The sequence below is a fragment of the Phyllobates terribilis genome, unplaced genomic scaffold, assembly GCF_046119375.1.
Source record: "Phyllobates terribilis strain yellow unplaced genomic scaffold, ASM4611937v1 Scaffold_5__5_contigs__length_657084704, whole genome shotgun sequence".
NCBI classification, from domain to species: Eukaryota; Metazoa; Chordata; class Amphibia; order Anura; family Dendrobatidae; genus Phyllobates; species Phyllobates terribilis.
The window spans coordinates 273704775-273725012 of NW_027362765.1; the positions used below are offsets into that span (position 1 = coordinate 273704775).

The window sequence follows — 20238 nt, forward strand, 5'->3', positions numbered from 1 at the left end:
GGACACTTTCAAAGTTTTCCCAATTTTTCGCACTGACTGACCTTCATTTCTTAAAGTAATGATGGCCACTCGTTTTTCTTTGCTTAGCTGCTTTTTTCTTGCCATAATACAAATGCTAACAGTCTATTCAGTAGGACTATCAGCTGTGTTTCCACCAGACTTCTGCACAACACAACTGATGGTCCCAACCCCATTTATAAGGCAAGAAATCCCACTTATTAAACCTGTCAGGGTACACCTGTGAAGTGAAAACCATTTCTGGTGACTACCTCTTGAAGCTCATCAAGAGAATGCCAAGAGTGTGCAAAGCAGTCATCAAAGCAAAAGGTGGCTACTTTGAAGAACCTAGAATATAAGACATATTTTCAGTTGTTTCACACTTTGTTGTTAAGTATATAATTCCACATGTGTTAATTCATAGCTTTGATGCCTTCAGTGTGAATGTACAATTTTCATAGTCATGAAAATACAGAAAAATCTTTAAATGAGAAGGTGTGTCCAAACTTTTGGTCTGTACTGTATATATATATATATATATATATATATATATATATATATATATATAGTCAGTCAGTCAGTCAGTCCGAAAAATTGGGCAAACTTTGAAAGTGTCCCCAAGTGCAGTTGCAAAAACTATCAAGCGCTACAAGAAACTGGCTCACATGAGGACCGCCCCAGGAAAGGAAGACCAAGAGTCACCTCTGCTTCTGAGGATAAGTTTATCCGAGTCATCAGCCTCAGAAATTGCAGGTTAACAGCAGCTCAGATTAGAGACCAGGTCAATGCCACAGAGAGTTCTAGCAGCAGACACATCTCTTCAACAACTGTTAAGGAGACTTTGGGCAGCAGGCCTTCATGGTAAAGTAGCTGCTAGGAATCCACTGGTAAGGACAGGCAACAAGCAGAAGAGACTTGTTTGGGCTAAAGAACACAAGGAATGGACATTAGACCAGTGGAAATCTGTGCTTTGGTCTGATGAGTCCAAATTTGAGATCTTTGGTTCCAACCACCGTGTCTTTGTGCGACACAGAAAAGGTGAACGGATGGACTCTACATGCCTGGTTCCCACCTTGAAGCACGGAGGAGGAGTGTGATGGTGTGGGGGTGCTTTGCTGGCGACAGTGTTGGGGATTTATTCAAAATTGAAGGCATACTGAACCAGCATGGGTACCACAGCATCTTGCAGCGGAATGCTATTCCATCCGGTTTGCGTTTAGTTGGACCATCATTTATTTTTCAACAGGACAATGACCCCAAACACACCTCCAGCCTGTGTAAGGGCTATTTGACCAAGAAGGAGAGTGATGGGGTGCTATGCCAGATGACCTGGCCTCCACAGTCACCAGACCTGAACCCAATCGAGATGGTTTGGGGTGAGCTGGACCGCAGAGTGAAGGCAAAAGGGACAACAAGTGCTAAGCATCTCTGGGAACTCCTTCAAGATTGTTGGAAGACCATTTCCGGTAACTACCTCTTGAAGCTCATCAAGAGAATGCCAAGGATGTGCAAAGCAATCATCAAAGCAAAAGATGGCTACTTTGAAGAACCTAGAATATAAGACATATTTTCAGTTGTTTCACACTTTTTTGTTAAGTATATAATTCCACATGTGTTAATTCATAGTTTTGATGCCTTCAGTGTGAATATACAATTTTCATAGTCAAGAAAATACAGAAAAATCTTTAAATGAGAAGGTGTGTCCAAACTTTTGGTCTGTACTGTGTACATTATATATATATATATATATATATATATATATATATATATACACACACATATATATATATATATATACACACACACCATAGATTACATGGCATGCAAATAGGTACTCCTCTAATATAACTACATCAGCAAGAGTGTATATCAAAGGAGGACTTCGTACTACTATTTCTGATGGTGAAATTTGAGTATTTATTGACTCCTCTACGTGAAATTACTCCTGGTGGGTTTTATACTGAATATAATGCAGTGCCTGACGTTTAGCATCCTTAGGGTGAAGATCTAGAAAGATCATAATGGACATGGCATTTTTCATATGCAGTGGGAGACAGCCAACTTATGTGGTGGGGGAGAGAATACTTTTTCTCTTAGACAGTTTTGATACATTAAACCCATTAGATCTATCTTGTAACCCCGAAGTCTAGGTAAATTGAGAAACATGTATGTTGCCCTTGATGTCAAGGTAATAACCAATCAATTCCCAACTAATACCAACAAATTTGTACAAAAAATAGAAGAAATACAATATTTTTTTTAGCAAAAAACAAAGCAAACAATTAGCGCTCAATTTTAGTTACATTTTCAACTAACCCTACACATAATATTTTTCCGCCTAAAGTCAGTTTTCTCTTTTCCCTTCACAGACATTTCCTTCTTGCTCTTCCACTTTGGTGTTATTGGTTTGATGTTTAATTATGAAGACACAATTCATTAGAAATTACAAAATAGTGGAATACTTGCATAATATCGTATTCTCAAATATATTTTTTTCTAGTTGATAATGCTTCCAATGTTTTAATTATTAGATATACTAGTAAATCTTTACCTTCCTTTTCATATTCATCACCAATCTATTTTTTACACCCACAATTCCAACCCTTTTCCAGTTTCTTTTAGAACAAAAAAAAATGTTGACAGGCAAAGTAGTATCATATAGCACTCGCAGTCTGCCTATATTACTGAAAAATAGATGCAGACTTTACTGACAGCATGTATTGTAGTTCTTCTTCATCATGGCTATTATACAGTATATAGTATGTATCCCTGAAATAAAGCTGGACCACCGTGCTCTGCAGGGAAAGTGACTGGACAATATGGTGTAGAGAAGGAGAAGCTGAGCAGAGTGATATATAGATTTGTTGGAAAAGATTCAGTATAACGTGTATTTTATTCATTAAAAATCCCTGTTTTTTGTAGCATATGAAGCCAGTGTTCGGTCCTACTAGTGATTGACATATATCTCTGCATGCACAGTGACACAGGAAAGACTGTCAATCACTAGTGGAACCGCCCACTGGACTCATATGTGGGCGGTCCTACGATGAATAAATTCAAAGAATAAAGTACAAGGTTTACTGAAAATTGTCCCACAAAAATGTATAACAATATGATCAGCTCCTCCTGCTCGATAACATCCTACCATTTTCAACATGACAGATTCCCTTTAATGCTGTAATATTCCCTTCAAGCTGCAGTACCATGGAACGGCCATTACACAGTAAATGGAGCTCTGCTGTTTAGATCTGTTCCCTGTTTACATCTGGCTGCTGCCAGAGGTGAAAACAGCTAATCGATGGGGTGCCAGAAGTCAGACCCCCACCAATCTGAAATTGATGACTTATTCGAAGGAAAATACAAATTGAATTAATCATCAACATTTTTTTGTTGTTGTTATTCTATATTGCAGCAATGTAGTATATACGGTACATTTATTTATTTTACTCGCTTATATAGCACTATTAATTCTAGAATACCTAACATATATCACCATCACCTTCCCCACTGGGACTCACAATCTAAATTCCCTACAAGTATGTCTTTGGATTGTGGGGGGAAACCCAATCAAACACTGGGAGGACATACAAACTCCTTGCAGATTTTATCGTTGGTGGGACCCAGAACCCCAGCGCAGCAAAGCAACAGCACTAACCACTGAGCCACCATGCTGCTCCCATGCACATAGATTATAACATAAGTCAAACAGTAAATCAAAGCAATGAGCAAACATTTGTGAGGTTTCTTGTTTTTTATCTGTATAGGCAGAAAATCAAGGAAGTAGCTACATCTTAAATCTCTTTTTATTTTGGAAAAAAAAGAAAAAGAATTAAGCCTTACCTCCCCAGAAAAAGCTTGCCCATTAAGGAGGTGTTCTGAGCCTTGACCATCCTCACTGCCAAAATGTAATCGAATTTCTTCTAAACGATGACTGTATGTTAGGGGTCCACCAGATATATTTACTAGATGTTCCTTGTCCAGTCGTAGTGATACATGTCTTCCAGTATTGTACATTGTGCCACTCACCTAGAGATAAAATAATGTCATTTTTATACAAACAATATTATCTTATGTCATAAGAGGCAAAATACAATATTTTACTATAACAAACAAAAATTCTACAAAGAAATAAAAAATGGGAAATGATTCATGAAAGGCATAATGTGTGGTAAAAATATCATTCTGGGCTTACCATATATTATTAAAACATTGGAAGATCAAAATCCTATAACAGTACAGGGCATATAGAGTCATAATTTATTTTACCTTATTTTCTTTCATTCATTAAAATATATTCTAAAACATTCTTTATTTTTACTGTTAACATTTTCAATATCTTAGTATTTATATATAGATAATAAAATGGATATTTAACCCCTTTCCAACCCTTGCCGTATTAGTACGCACATTTGCGTACCCCCGGTTCAGTGAGGGCTGCTGCGCTGAGCCCTCACTGAACCGAGCACATGTCAGCTGATTCTTACAGCTTACATGTGCCCGCAACAGCCGCGGGTGGAATCGCGATCCACCCGCGGCTGTTAACATGTTAAATGCCGCTGTCAATCTCCGACAGCGGCATTTAACGCGGGTTGCACGTCATAAGCCCCGCCCATCGGCGACCCCGTCACATGATCGCGGGTCGCCGATGGGCGTGCATGGCAACCCAGGGTCTGCAGCAGACACCTGTGGTTGTTATGATCTGGTCGCTCATAGCACAGGACCATTTCTGCTGCATGCAGGGGATCTGCTCGTCCCCTGTATGTAGCAGAGACGATCAGACAACTGCTGCTTCTAGTCTCCTCTGGAGACTATTGAAGCATGCAGTAAGTGAAAAAAAAATGTTTTTAAAAATATAAAAAAAATATAAAAGTTTAAATCACCCCCCTTTTGCCCCATTCAAAATAAAATATAAAAAAAAACAACCCACATACACATATTTGGTATCGCCGCGTTCAGAATCGCCCTATCTATCAATATAAAAAAAGAATTAATCCGATCGGTAAGCGGTGTAACGAGAAAAAAATTCTAAACGCCAGAATTACGTTTTTTGGTCGCCGCAAAATTGCAATAAAATGCAATAAGGGGCGATCAAAACATCGGATCTACCCCAAAATGTTATCAATAAAAACGTCAGCCCAGCGCACAAAAAATAAGCCCTCACCCAGCCCCGGATCACGAAAAATGGAGACGCTACAGGTCTCGGAAAATGGCGCTATTTTTTTTTAGTTTTTTTTACCAAATTTTGGAATTTTTTTTCACCACTTAAATATAAAAGAACCTATACATGTTTGGTGTCTACGAACTCGTAATGACCTGGAGAATAAGAATGGCAGGTCAGTTTTAGCATTCAGTGAACGTGGTAAAAAAATAAATAAAAAACAACTATGGTATTGCACTTTTTTTGCAATTTTACTGCACTTGGAATTTTTTCCCGTTTTCCCGTACAAGATATGATAAAACTAGTAATGCCGTTGAAAAGTACAACTTGTCCCACAAAAAATAAGCCCTCACACGGCCGTATTGTCCAAAAAATAAAAACGCTATGGCTCTGGGAACAAGGGGAGCAAAAAACGAAAAAGCAAAAACGACAAAACCCAAGGTTGCGAAGGGGTTAAAGGACACTAGACTTTAAATCTCCCCATGCACATTAGACTAACTATAGCCGAATATTGACAGGTTCTGCTGAAAGACTAATGTGTATGTAGGCCCCAAACAGATGATTGTTAAGGGAGTTTAGGTTCTGGCAGTGTAATGTGTATGGAGGCTCCAAACAGATGATTATTGAGGGAGTTTAGGTTATAGAAGTCTAATGTGTATGGGGGCCCCAAACAGATGATTATTGAGGGAGTTTAGGTTCTGGCAGTCTAATGTGTATGAAGGCCTCAAACAGATGATTGTTGAGGGAGTTTAGTTTTTTTCAGTCTAATGTGTATGGAGGCTCCAAACAGATGATTATTGAGGGAGTTTAGGTTATGGAGGTCTAATGTGTATGGGGGCCCCAAACAGATGATTATTGAGGGAGTTTAGGTTCTGGCAGTCTAATGTGTATGGGGGCCCCAAACAGTTGATTGTTGAGGGAGTTTAGGTTCTGGCAGTCTAATGTGTATGAAGGCCTCAAACAGATGATTGTTGAGGGAATTTAGGTTCTGGCATATCTGATTTTCGACTTCCAATCCTTTTGTTTTCACTCAGATAAGCTGCTGCCAGAGATGTCTGACAGTTGCCCTCTCATAGAGAACATGAGTGCATTCGGCAGGCCAAGCGCTCCTGTGTAAGTGACCGAGATAGCTACTGGCCAATGATCGGTCAATCCATCGTTTGGTACACAGCCTCTAAGGTGTTTGGGGGCTTTACAGATAGTATATCCATGAGGCTACACTCCAAACTTCAAGTTACAAAGCATCCTGTTTTATGGCCAAGATGAAAAATGTTATCAACTTCAGTGAATATAATTAATATGGGATATTGACAGATCAAGTCTAGCTACTGCCTGAACCAAGATAAGCAGAGATGACAAAGTTAAACACGGCAACAGGGATATCACTACCAATCACTAAATGCTGGAATATTTGTTGTCTACCTTCTTTCATTAAACACAGTTTACACAAATAAATTAATTAAATAAATTAATTACAAAAATGTCATACACATTTGCAAAAAAATCATAGACATGTTAATAATCTTACATAAAATTGACAATAAAGTAAAGTCAAGCTACTTTGGTGAATTTTGCTTGGCAACAACATCACTAATCATTATGAAAAATATGCATTTTAGGCATTTATACAATTGCTTAGTTTAAAAGCATGAAGGAGCATGGAAAACCAGTAATGGCAATCATATTGTGGGAGTCACTATTTCTCTTTATGTTCATATAAAAGCCACAGATTGAGAGGCTATTTTCCACTATTAGACATATGCTATGGTACATACACCAGTCCCCCATGAAATATGCAAAGAAATCTGTTTTGAATCACACACTAATAGGTCATAAAATGACTCCATAGTTACTCATTAAGACAGGAATGAGGGAGCACATTGAGTGCATTACTGCAGCAATTTAATCAGTCCAGAAACACAATCTCAAATGGCTCCATCTAAGTTTCCCCGAAAGCGTTTTATGGTGGATTACAATCATCATGTCATGGCCAGCAGTTGTAAGTCTAAACCAACTGGACATTGGCCATTTTGTATTCTTGAAGACAAAAAATATCTTAGTCTGCACCAATATTCTTGCCACAAAAAAACAAAACAAGCTCCAAAACACATATGCAATAGGCACCTAGTTTCAGTTTGGTCCACTTGAAAAACAAATCTAAAGCACCATCATGGCTCTCGTTATAAATAGTGATGAGCGAGCATGCTCGCCACTGCTCGGTACTCGCCCTAGCATCTCAGTACTCGAGATGCTCGGAGCTCGCCAAGTACTTGCGCGATGCTTGGGTCCCCGTCTTGCATGTTTGGCGCTATTTAGAGCGCCAATCAACATGCAGGGATTGCCTGCCACTCACTGTAATGCTGCAGCCATGTTGGTTGTGGCATTACAGCGATTGCCCAAATTGATGGGAACAGTGCTCAGTGAAACATGAAAAGCCAGCAATTCAGCAGCCGCATACAGTTATAACATCGGTACCCGACAATTTAGAACAGAAAGAATAGAGCACCACACATAGATTAGATAGATAGAAACATGTCAGTCACATATATAAGAAGTACAGTGACAGTGTTGGTTACTGTACTTGTCATTTATTTTAACACTAAAGGATTTACTAAAAAAAAAAATTGGCGTGGGGTTCCCCGTAATTTTAGTCTCTAGCAGAGGTTAAGCAGATGGCTGGGGCAGATGTTTGAAGCCTGGGAAGGGGGTAATACCCACGGAGCTTCCCAGGCTACTAATATCAACCCCCAGCTGAATACCTAGCCTTTACTAGCTAGTAAATTGGGGGACCCCAAAAAAATGACGTGGGGTCCCCCTATTTTAATAGCTAGCAAAGGCTAGGCAGACAGCTGGGGGCTGATATTAATAGCCCAGGAAGGGTGCCATGAATATTGCCCCCCCCAGGCTAGAAACACCAGCCCTCAGCCGCCCCAGAAATGGCGCATCCTTAGGAGGTGCCAATTCTGGCACTTAGCCTCGCTCTTCCCACTGCCCTGTAGCGATGGCAATGGGGTAATAGGGCTGGGGTTGATGTCAGCTTATAATGCCAGCTGACATCAAGCCCAGGTTAGTAATGGGGAAGCGTCTATAAGATGCCCCCATTACTAACCCCATAGTGAAAGTGAAAACAAACACCAACACCCAGAATAAAATCTTTTATTTGAAATAAACACACAATACTTTAATATTCTAAATTAAACTCTACTTACCATATCGTCCAATCCAGTTGAATCCCATGTCTCCTGCAATAAAAGTAAAATAATTAACAAACCTCATCCTTACCTTTCGATGGTTCCCACGACGGCTCCAGCTCTGCTACATTGAGATGGCAGGCTGGATCGTAGCAGAACGCTGCCATCCAGCTTGCCATGCCACAAAGACACTGAGAAGCCTTGCGCTCCTCAGTGTCTCGCTGTGACGGCATCCAGATGAACTCAGGTCACCTCATGCACGTCACTGACAGCGTGGGAGAATTTTCCTGCGCATGCGGTGCCGGCAAATGACGTCACCGCGTGAGCAGGAGAATTCTCCCACGCTGTCAGTAACGTGCATGAGGTGAGCCGAGTTCATTTGACATGAACTCGGCTCATCTGGATGCCGTCGCAGCGAGACACTGAGGAGCGCAAGCATGCCTGCGCTCTGCAGTGTCTCTGAAGGATGACAAGCTGGATGGCAGCATTCTAATACGATCCAGCCTGCCATCTCAATGCCATCCCAGTGTGGGAAAATTCTCCTGCTCATGCGGTGACGTCATTTGCCGGCACCGCATGTGCAGGAGAATTCTCCCATGCTGTCAGTGACGTGCATGAGGCAGGCACAGTTCATCTGGATGCCGTCACAGCGAGACACTGAGGAGCGCAAGGCTTCTCAGTGTCTCTGCAGCATGGCAAGCTGGATGGCAGCGTTCTGCTACTATCCAGCTTGCCATCTCAATGTAGCAGAGCTGGAGCCATTGTAGGAACCATAGAAAGGTAAGGATAAGGTTGGTTAATTATTTTACTTTTCTTGCAGGAGACATTGGCTTCAGCTGGAATGGGCATAATGGCAAGTAGAGTTTAATTTAGAATATTAAAGTATTGTGTGTTTATTTCAATTAAAAGATTTTATTCTGGGTGTTGGTGTTTGTTTTCACTTTCACTATGGGGTTAGTAATGGGGGCATCTTATAGACGCCGCCCCATTACTAACCTGGGCTTGATGTCAGCTGGCATTATAAGCTGACATCAACCCTAGCCCTATTACCCCACTGCCACCACTACAGGGCAGTGGGAAGAGAGAGGCTAAGTGCCAGAATTGGCACATCCTAAGGATGCGCCATTTCTGGGGCGGCTGAGGGCTGGTGTTTCTAGTCTGGGAGGGGGCCAATATTCATGGCACCCTTCTTGGGCTATTAATATCAGCCCCCAACTGTCTGCCTAGCCTTTGCTAGCTATTAAAATAGGGGGACCCCACGTCATTTTTTTTTGGGTCCTGACATTTTAATAGCTAGTAAAGGGTAGGTATTCAGCTGGGGGCTGATATTAGTAGCCTGGGAAGCTCTGTGGGTATTACCCCCTTCCCAGGCTTCAAACATCTGCCCCAGCCATCTGCTTAACCTCCGCAAGAAACTAGAATTATGGGGAATCCCACGCCAATTTTTTTTTTTTAAGAAATCTTTTATTTTAACACTAAATGACAAGTACAGTAACCAACACTGTCACTGTACTTATATATGTGACTGACATGTTTTTATCTATCTAATCTATGTGTGATACTCTATTCTTTCTGTTATAAATTGTCGGGTACCGGTGTATGCTGCTGATGAATTGCCGGCTTTTTTAAAGAGACGGGTGCGTGAAAATTGGAGGGCACTAGTGTGTTCCGAGTGCCCTGCTATGTTTTTCATGCACCCTCCTATATACCCTGCCTGCCTCTCTGCCTATATATTCTGCCTGCCTGACATGTTTCATTGTGCACTGTTCCCATCGATTTGGGCAATTTTTGACCTTCTGGAGACCTCCGGGGGAAGGGGGGGGGGGGACCTCCAGAAAAATGCTCGAGTTTCCCATAGACTTACATTGGGCTCGTTGCTCGGGTCGAGCACCCGAGTATCACAATGTGCTCGGCCCGAGCTTCGAGCACCTGAGCATTTTAGTGCTTGCTCATCACTAGTTATAAGCCATGACTCCGGTGTGATCAGATCCTTCATTCATTCAATTCAAAATGTGAAATGAGTAAGAATACACATAATAAGAATGAACAGCCGAGTATTATATTTCTCCTACAGTATAATGAAGAACCCTACCAGTCACACAAACACTGCCTAAACTTGTCACCAGGAGATGGCATACATTTTTTTAGGCAAACAAAATAATTAAAACCCCAAAACTGAGAAATTGAAGTATATGATAAAAGAATTTTAATAGGATTGTCCATCCCTAAAATCTATTAAAAACATTCCAAATGCTTAAAAGTTATAAAATAAAAATAAAGTATACTCATCTCAATACTCCTCTTCCAACACTGCCCTTCCATCAGTCCCTGTGTTTTCTCTTCTTGCTGGATGAGCATATGACTGCTGCAGCCGATCACGGTCTTTTGTGGTGACCTATGCCACACTCTGGTGGCCACTGATTGGCTAAAGTGGTCACATGTTAGTCTGGACTGGGCTCAACAGAAAGTTTGCAACTGGAACAGGAAGTACAAAGACTGGGAAGACCGCTCTTATTTTAATAATTCTGGACATTTTTTTTTTAATTCTAGGGTGGACAGCCACTTTAACATTACAATAAGGGAGTCTTATGAATGGAGTAGTGGTAACGCATGCACACTAGCTAGTCATTTGCACAAAGGCCTTTAGGATCCCCATTACAGGATTGGTGGTGTCACTGTGGTCATAACTCAGGTAATATGCATTTGTCAGCTATCCTAAATCCTGATCTAATCCAATATATCGGTAAACAGTCATAATAGAAGTGAAATTTTAGGCTTCTCATATTGTTGTGCCACTCAGGTTCATTTCAATGTGATTTATATACACTGCTCAAAAAAATAAAGGGAACACTTAAACAACACAATGTAACTCCAAGTCCATAACACTTCAGTGAAATCTACCTGTGCAGTTATGAAGCAACACTGATTGTGAATGAATTTCTCCTGCTGTTGTGCAAATGGAACAGACAACTGCTAGAAATGATAGGCAATTAGCAAGATACCCCCTATAAAGGAGTGGTTCTGCAGGTGGTGACCACAGACCATTTCTCTGTTCTCATCCTTTTTGGCTGTTGCTTTGGTCACTTTTTCATTTTGCCATTGCTCTCACCCCTAGAGGTACAGTAGCATGAGGCGGTGTCTACAGTACAACCCACAGAAGTTGCTCAGGTAGTGCAGCTCATCAAGGATGGCACATCAGTGCGAGCTGTGGCAAGAAGGGTAGCTGTGTCTGTCAGCACAGTGTCCAGAGCATGGAGCAGATACCAGGAGATGTGGAGGGAGACATAGGAGGGCAACAACCCAGCAGCAGGAACGTTACCTCCTCCTTTGTGCAAGGAGGAACAGGAGCAGCACTGCCAGTGCCCTGCAAAATCACCTCCAGCAAGCCAAAAATGTGCATATGTCTGCACAAACGGTTACAAACCGACTCCATAAGGGTGGTATGAGGGCCCAACGTCCACAGATGGGGGTTGTGCTCACAGCCCAACACCGTGCAGGACGCTTGGCATTTGCCACAGAACACCAGGATTGGCAAAGTCGCCACTGGCGCCCTGTGCTCTTCACAGATGAAAGCAGGTTCACACTGAGCACATGTGACAGACGTGACAGAGTCTGAAGACGCCGTGGAGAGCGATCTGCTGCCTGCAACATCCTTCAGCATGACCGGTTTGGCAGTGGGTCAGTAATGGTGTGGGTTGGCATTTCATTGGAGGGCTGCACAGCCCTCCATGTGCTCGCCAGAGGTAGCCTGACTGCCATTAGGTACCAAGATGAGATCCTCAGACCCCTTGTGAGACCATATGCTGGTGCGTTTGGCTCTGGGTTCCTCCTAATGCAGGACAATGCCAGACCTCATGTGGCTGGAGTGTGTCAGCAGTTCCTGCAAGATGAAGGCATTGAAGCTATGGACTGGCCCGCCCGTTCCCCAGACCTGAATACGATTGAGTACATCTGGGAGATCATGTCTCGCTCCATCCACCAACGTCACGTTGCACCACAGACTGTCCAGGAGTTGGAGGATGCTTTAGTTCAGGTCTGGGATAAGATCCCACAGGAGACCATCCGCAATCTCATCAGGAGCATGCCCAGGCGTTGTAGGGAGGTCATACAGGCACGTGGAGGCCACACACAATACTGAGCCTCATTTTGACTTGTTTAAGGACATTACATCAAAGTTGGATCAGCCTGTAGTGAGTTTTTCCACTTTAATTTTGGGGGTGACTCCAAATCCAGGCCCCATTGGTTAATAAATTTGATTTCCATTGATGATTTTTGTGTGATTTTGTTGTCAGCACATTCAACTTTGTACAGAACAAAGTATTCAATGAGAATATTTCATTCATTCAGATCTAGGATGTGTTATTTGAGGGTTCCCTTTATTTTTTTGAGCAGTGTATATTGAAAGGAATCGGTCATCAGTCATAGTCATTTTGCTATATAACATAAGAACAGGCTAATGTTGGGGCAGAGAGCCTGATTCTAGAAATCTATCATTTAATCACTTACTGGACTGCTTGTTACAGTTTTGATAAAATCCCTGTTGTCTCTAATGTAAATGTAGCACTGGTCAGAATGCTGAACTGTGTATAACCCCCGCCCTCATCACTAATTGGTAGCGTTCTGTACACATTAAACATTGTCAGCAAGCTGCAAATCAGTGGTGGGGTGGAGTTTCACAGATTAGTCTGACTGGTCTGCATGTGAGATTTAGTCCTCTAGTGATAATCTCCTGCTGATAAAACACTGATTGTCTTGAAACAACAGCACACAGCCTAATAAGTGACACATTATTGGAAACAGGGGCTCTGGCCCTGCATCATGGTACTCCCAGATTAAATGGCAAAAACCTGCTGACAGATTCCCTTTAAGAACACTTTGAATGGTTACATAATTTCTGTTTTGACTTTTGTTTCAAATATTGTTTATATCATTGCTAAGAAAAGATCTTGTCTTTTGATTTTACCCTGACTCCTACATTCTAAGTGGATTACAGTTATCTGATACAACTTAACTGTTCTTAGCTATTCATCTTTTCAGAAGACTAAAAAGAAAAACAACACTGATTAAAAAAAGATTGGTTAGCTGAGAGAATTTTCAATCAGGCCATTGTTTCCTCTGAATTTATAACTTGTTTTTTAATCTGATTTTATTCTGGGATGGCAGCCCAGTAATTACAGATTTTTACATGTAAATCAGTTATTTCAGTTGTTTTTTAAAGTTTTATTGTCAACGCTAATTCATAGAAAATGAATATAGGAAGTATAAAACAATATAGCACATTAGATCTAACATTTAGTGCAAATTGCTAGAGGTCAGTGAATCGATATCATGTGAATTTGCAATTTGATACATGTATTATACAATGTAGAAGATTTCATCAATCTGAGGAGGCTAACATGGCGTGTGACCGGGGGGGGGGGGGGTTCTCATAATGCCTTGCAGCTATAACATCACACAGAATAGAACATCATGTAGTACAGCGCAGTCTATCACAGCCTGTATAAAAGCCGAAGCAGGGAATGCAGCACAGCAACCATTTTGGAGTCAATATGTATAGTGAGACAATGTCACAGCTCTCAGCTTAAAATTAGAAATAGGTAGAAAAAGCCAAAAAACTCTGAATATACTGCAGAGATAGTGTGTGTGACAACACAACAGTGAAGAATGGTTACCATTTCTTTACCCATAGCCATATAAGAGATTACGAAGGCTGTGATTGCATTATGGAGCTTGGCAGGGAGTGGATACAGTCCTAGGAGACCTCTGAGTGTTACTAATTTTTGGCAAAAATTCACTGAAGTTAGCGACTTGGAAGTGCAAAAGATTTGAGTATCTCTATAAATTACCATTCACATAAATGTACACACACATACATCCCGTATAACATGTACCCTTTCAATAACAATACTAGATCTGTCAGAAATGAGAGGGGAATATGGTTTGATGAGAATCTCCCAGTAGTGCAACCTCAGAATTTGGACCTATCACGTTAAAGACGTTGTCCGGGACTTTAACATTGATTTCCTAACCTTAGGATAGGTCGTCAATGTCTGATCGGCTGTTCCCAGTGTTGGCCGGAACTGCTCAATTACGGAGCTGCACAACTCCATTGACTGAATAGTCGTCACGGCCAGGTACTGCACATCTGCCACCCATTCAAATCAATAGGGGGAGAGTGCAGTACCTGGCCGTGACCACTATTCAGTCAATGGAGTTGTGCTGTGCAGCTCCGTAACTGAGCGGTTCTGGTCGCAGGCAACACCCCAGAACACCTGATCCACAGGGGTGCCGGGTGTCACACCCACACAATCAGACATTGATGGCCTATCCGAAGGAAACACCATCAATGTTAAAGTCCCAGACAACCCCATTTAGCAATCATATTTTTACACTTAAATATACAAGGAAGTCTTTTAACCACAAAAATCTGTTGATTTTACACTTTAAATGTAATTACCCATATAAAACCCAGTATCCACATTATGAACACTTATTGTATTTGAATGTTTAATAGTTAATATAGTCATAACCTGAACAACCCCCTCACCCTTCCCCCCATCCATCTGCTCTGCAGCCTACCATCCAAGTCTTCAGAATCGTTCAGCATGCTCTGTTAATTCTGTTTGGTTCTATTTTTGGAAGACAATGTATTCAGAATAGGAGAACACATTTTTAATAAATCCCTTTATTATTTTTGTCAATAAAAACCACCTTCATCAATACATCTAGAGGGACATCTAGAGGGACACCAAATCTTCCATAACTAGGGAAGAATTATTCTCAGCTATACAAATCCTTAAAATACGCAGTATACCAAGCCTGCAAGATTTGTAAATGATTATGCATTACAAATCATGTTCTGCTGTGTGCAAAATTTGAAGAAACGTACTAATGTACGGATTGTCTGACTTTACACGTTGTTGCGCGGTTCCAAAACTTTCAACCGTGTGCTGTGAACTGTGATGATCTGTCATGGATGATGCAGAGATTGCGGCGTTGCTAAACTCAGCAAGTCTTATTAAAGAGAAACTGTCATGTAAAATAACTCTATTAATCTGCAGATATGGGGTTAATCTGAGTTTAATAGCATTCTGACACCATGCTGTTCCGGCACTGAGACCCCCACTGTCAGGAAGAAATTAACCTTATTCCCCCCGACAGCCTTGATCTTTCAGTCACGGAGGCGGCGCCGGCACGGGTTCAGTCATGGCTCACTGTATGGAGAGTGGCAGCTGTAACCACACCCCTGGCACTGACTGACAGCCGGCTCTAATGCTGACCTGCTGTCAGTCAGTGCTGGGAGACATTCTAAAGCTTTACATTTATTCTTCTTTAACTGTTTTTTGGCGAAAGACTGGCATGCTTTTGGGTCGTTGTCTCTTTCTCTTGAGATTCAACACAACGAAAGATATCCTGACATTTTCCTATATAAATTGCTAGTGTAATTCAGAAATCAGTGTTCCATCAAAGATGGCAAGCTATCTTTGCCTAGAAGCAACAAAACAGGTCTAAACTATGATACTATCATCACCATTTGTAACAGATTTCACTAATTTAAACCAAAAAGCTCCATCTTAGTCTTATCTGAAACAAAATAATTGCTGCAATAGCCTTCTGGATTGTCCCGGTGATTATTAGTAAATTGTAGGTGGGAGACAATGTACTTCCATACAGAACAATGGGTCCCCCATAGTCCTCCATACAGAATAATCAGCCCCACATAGTCCACCAGACACTATAATGGCCCCACATAGTCCTCCATACAGTATAATGGGCCTCACATAGTTCTCCATGTATAATAATGGGCCTCACATAGTCCTCCATACAGTATAATGGGCCTCACATAGTCCTCAATACAGTATAATGGCCCACAAAGTCCTCCATACAGAATAATGACCCCACATAGTGCTCAATGCAGAATAATGGGCCTCACATAGTCCTCCATACAGAATAATGGGCCCCACATAGACCTCCATACAATAAAATGGGCCCCACATAGTCCTCCATACAGAATAATAGGCCCAAGATAGTCCTCCATACAGAATAAAGGCCCCACATAGTCCTCTATACAGTATAATGGGCCACACATAGTCCTCCATACAGTATAATGGGCCCCACATAGTCCTCCATACAGAATAATTGCCCCACATACAGCTGTGCTCAAAAGTTTACATACCCCGCCAGAATTTTTCCTTTCTTGGCCTTGTTTCAGAGAATATGAATGATAACAAAAAAACTTTTTCTCCACTCATGATTATTGGCTGGGTGAAGCCATTTATTTTCAAACTACTGTGTTTTCTCTTTTTAAATCTTAATGACAACCAAAAACATCCAAATGACCCTGATCAAAAGTTCACATACCGTGGTGATTTTGGCCTGATAACATGCACAGAATTTGACACAAATGGGTTGGAATGGCTACTAAAGGTAACATCCTTACCTGTGACCTGTTTGCTTGTAATCAGTGCGTGTGCATAAAAGCTGAGTGAGTTTCTGGGATCCAGACAAACTCTTGCATCTTTCATCCAGCCACTGACGTTTCTGGATTGTGAGTCATGGGGAAAGCAAAAGAATTGTCAACGGATCCAAGGAAAAAGGTAGTTGAACTGTATAACACAGGAAAGGGATACAAAAAAATATCCAAGAAGTTGATAACGCCAGTCAGCAGCATTCAAACTGTGATTAACAAATGGGAAATCAGGGGCTCTGTAAAAAGCTAACCATGGTCAGGTAGACCAAAGAAATTTCGGACACAACTGCCAGGAAAATTGTTCAGGATGCAAAGAAAAACCCACAAATAACATCTGCTGAAATTCAGGACTCTCTGAAAACTAGCGGTGTGGCTGTTTCAAGATGCACAATAAGGAAGCACTTGAAGAAAAATGGGCTGCATGGTCAAGTCACCAGAAGAAAGTCATTACTGAGCCAATGCCACAAAGTATCTCGCCTACAATACGCCAAACAGCACGGAGACAAGCCTAAAAACTTCTGGAACAAGGTAATTTGGAGTGATGAGACCAAAATCGAACTTTTTAGCCACAACCATAAACGTTACATTTGGAGAGAGGTCAACAAGGCCTATGATGAAAGGAACACCATTCCTACAGTACAGCACAGAGGTGGATCGCTGATGTTTTGGGGATGTGTGAGCTACAAAGGCACAGGAAACTTGGTAAAAGTTGAAGGAAAGATGAATGCAGCACGTTATCAGCAAATACTGGAGGCAAATTTGCATTCATCAGCCCGGAAGCTGCGCATGGTACGTACTTGGATGTTCCAACATGACAACGATCCAAAACACAAGGCCAAGTCGACCTGTAATTGGCTACAGCAGAACAAAGTGAAGGTTCTGGAGTGGCCATCTCAGTCTCCTGACCGCAATATCATTGAGCCACTCTGGAGAGATCTCAAGTGCGCAATTCATGCTAGACAGCCCAGGAATTTACAGGAACTGGAGGCTTTTTGCCAAGAAGAATGGGCAGCTTTACCATCTGAGAAAATAAAGAACCCCATCCACAACTACCACAAAAGACTTCAAGCTGTCATTGATGTTGGAGGGGGCAATACACAGTATTAAGAACTGGGGTATGTGAACTTTTCATCAGGGTCATTTGGATGTTTTTGGTTCTCATTAAGATTTAAAAAGAGAAAACACAGTAGTTTGACAATAAATGGCTTCACCCAACCAATAACTATGAGTGAAGAAAAAGTTTTTTTGTTATCATTCATAGCCTCTGAAACAAGGCCAAGAAAGGAAAAATTCTGGCGGGGTATGTAAACTTTTGAGCACAACTGTAGTCCTCCATACAGTATAATGGGCCCCACAAAGTCCTCGCTAGAGAATAATGGACCCTACATAGTCCTCCATACAGTATAATGGGCCCCACATAGTCCTCCATACAGACTAATGGCCCCACATAGTCCTTCATACAGCATAATGGGCCCCACAAAGTCCTCCATACAGTATAATGGGCCCCACACAGCCTCCATACAGAATAATGGCCCCACATAGTTTTCCATATAGAATAATGGCCCCACATAGTTCTCCATACAGAATAATGGCCCCACATAGTCTTCCATACAGAATAATGGACCCTACATAGTCCTCCATACAGTATAATGTGCCCCACATAGTCCTCCATACAGACTAATGGCCCCACATAGTCCTTCATACAGCATAATGGGTCCCACAAAGTCCTCCATACAGTATAATGGGCCCCACACAGCCTCCATACAGAATAATGGCCCCACATAGTTTTCCATATAGAATAAGGGCCCCACATAGTTCTCCATACGGAATAATGGGCCCACATAGGGGTGGCGGTTCTCGAGTCACGAGCCAAATATAATCACCCTGCGGGCCAAATTTGGCCTACGGGCCAGAGTTTGCCATGTACGTTTTAGAGCATTTCTGCAGAGTAGAATGTGGACCAACTGGATGTTTATCATCTATGGGCAATCCAGAAGTAGTTAATAACTGAGCATTGGTTCTTGAACCAGTCATAATATAATTAATTGTACATTGTGTCAGTGTAATAATTAAACTAAACAATAGTAAGAGAATACAATGAACAGTATTGCTCTGGGCAGCAATCTACCTAAAGCCCGCACTGCATTGAGTTTTAATCTTTGGTCATCTTTACTCATGAAAATATCAAAGCAAAGCAGGAAAAAGGGCACAGTCTTACCCAGAATAGTGCAGGTCCTTTGTTCCTTGCTCAGGGACACCCCACTGACAACGTATCTCAATGACACATCTGAAGACTTGCAAGTAACCTTAAAGGCATAATATATTCTTGCTTCCTTTTCATTTCAATGTTGTATAAGAGCAAGTAAAGCACAAATTAGGTCTTGTTGGTTCCACAACTTAAATGAACAAAGTCTTTAGTTTCTTTTTGATGACGTTTAGAAAAACCACAGAGGACGCCTGTTCAGGTCAGATCATTTATGAAAGGCTTTTCGCCCACTCCTTATTGGAGAGCTGACGCCTTGTATCTTTCATTACTGCTCATATAATTGAGGCCGAGAAAAACATGCTTATAAAAAAGTCACAAAGCTGTTTATAATCAGAGGAATTGCTGGAGACAGCACACAGGAGGGTTCTTTCAATATCATTCAATATATTTTCTCACGCTGTCACTCAGGGCCGCTATAGATCACTTAAATCCTACACACAGCCGGCGCCTCTGATTTACAGCTTCATAATGTAGGCACAAACAAAATGATAATTTAACTCTTCAGTCATTCTTTTATTAGACCTGCATTGTTTCTTTACACAGAAATGAAAATATAATGAGGATCATTCACCTTTTTGACATTTCCTACACTGTAACAGCTGGAAGCAAGAAGTTCCCCATCCTGTAGGACGCGCAGGAAGATCATTGTGCTATATTGTAATTTTGCTTGTAATCTTTTTGTATTATTTATGCCTTAAGTTCCTTTTCAAGGATTTGTTTTAATATTTTTTAGCACAGCTATCACATCAATGACAATTTGTCTTGTTCTTGCACACCTTCATATTTCCATCACCAAAGTATCTGAAATGTATACATCTAAGTAATAGTGTAATGGAGAAACGTATGAACATCTTTTAGTTTGCAATCACACGTGCCATTTTTCATGCATTTTTGATGCAGTTTTAGGAGTCAAACACACAAGTGGATATAAAAAGAAGGAAAAGTAAGTGAAAGACAGTGATAAGTAGATGGACATATTGCCCTGTTCCTCTCTAAAGACATCAGAGCTGTGTATAATGTGAAGTGTAGTTTGTATAATGTAAAGCATTATTGTGATGGTGTTGTGTAATGTGAATTGTGATGTGGTTTATTGTAATATTTTTCAATGTACTGTGAGGAAGCTGAGTTCTGCCCAGCAACAGACAGTGAGTAGGGT

The 20238-nt window shown here is 41.3% G+C and overlaps 1 protein-coding gene across 1 annotated transcript in view; it reads right to left on the minus strand.

The window, feature by feature from the left end:
• The window catches only part of CA10 (carbonic anhydrase 10), a 354530-nt gene that overhangs the window by 56376 nt on the left and 277916 nt on the right, over positions 1 to 20238 (minus strand). The window contains exon 5 of the mRNA XM_073684179.1: positions 3838 to 4023. Within this exon, the coding sequence (XP_073540280.1) occupies positions 3838 to 4023 (186 nt within the window). The remainder of the gene's footprint in view (positions 1 to 3837; positions 4024 to 20238) is intronic.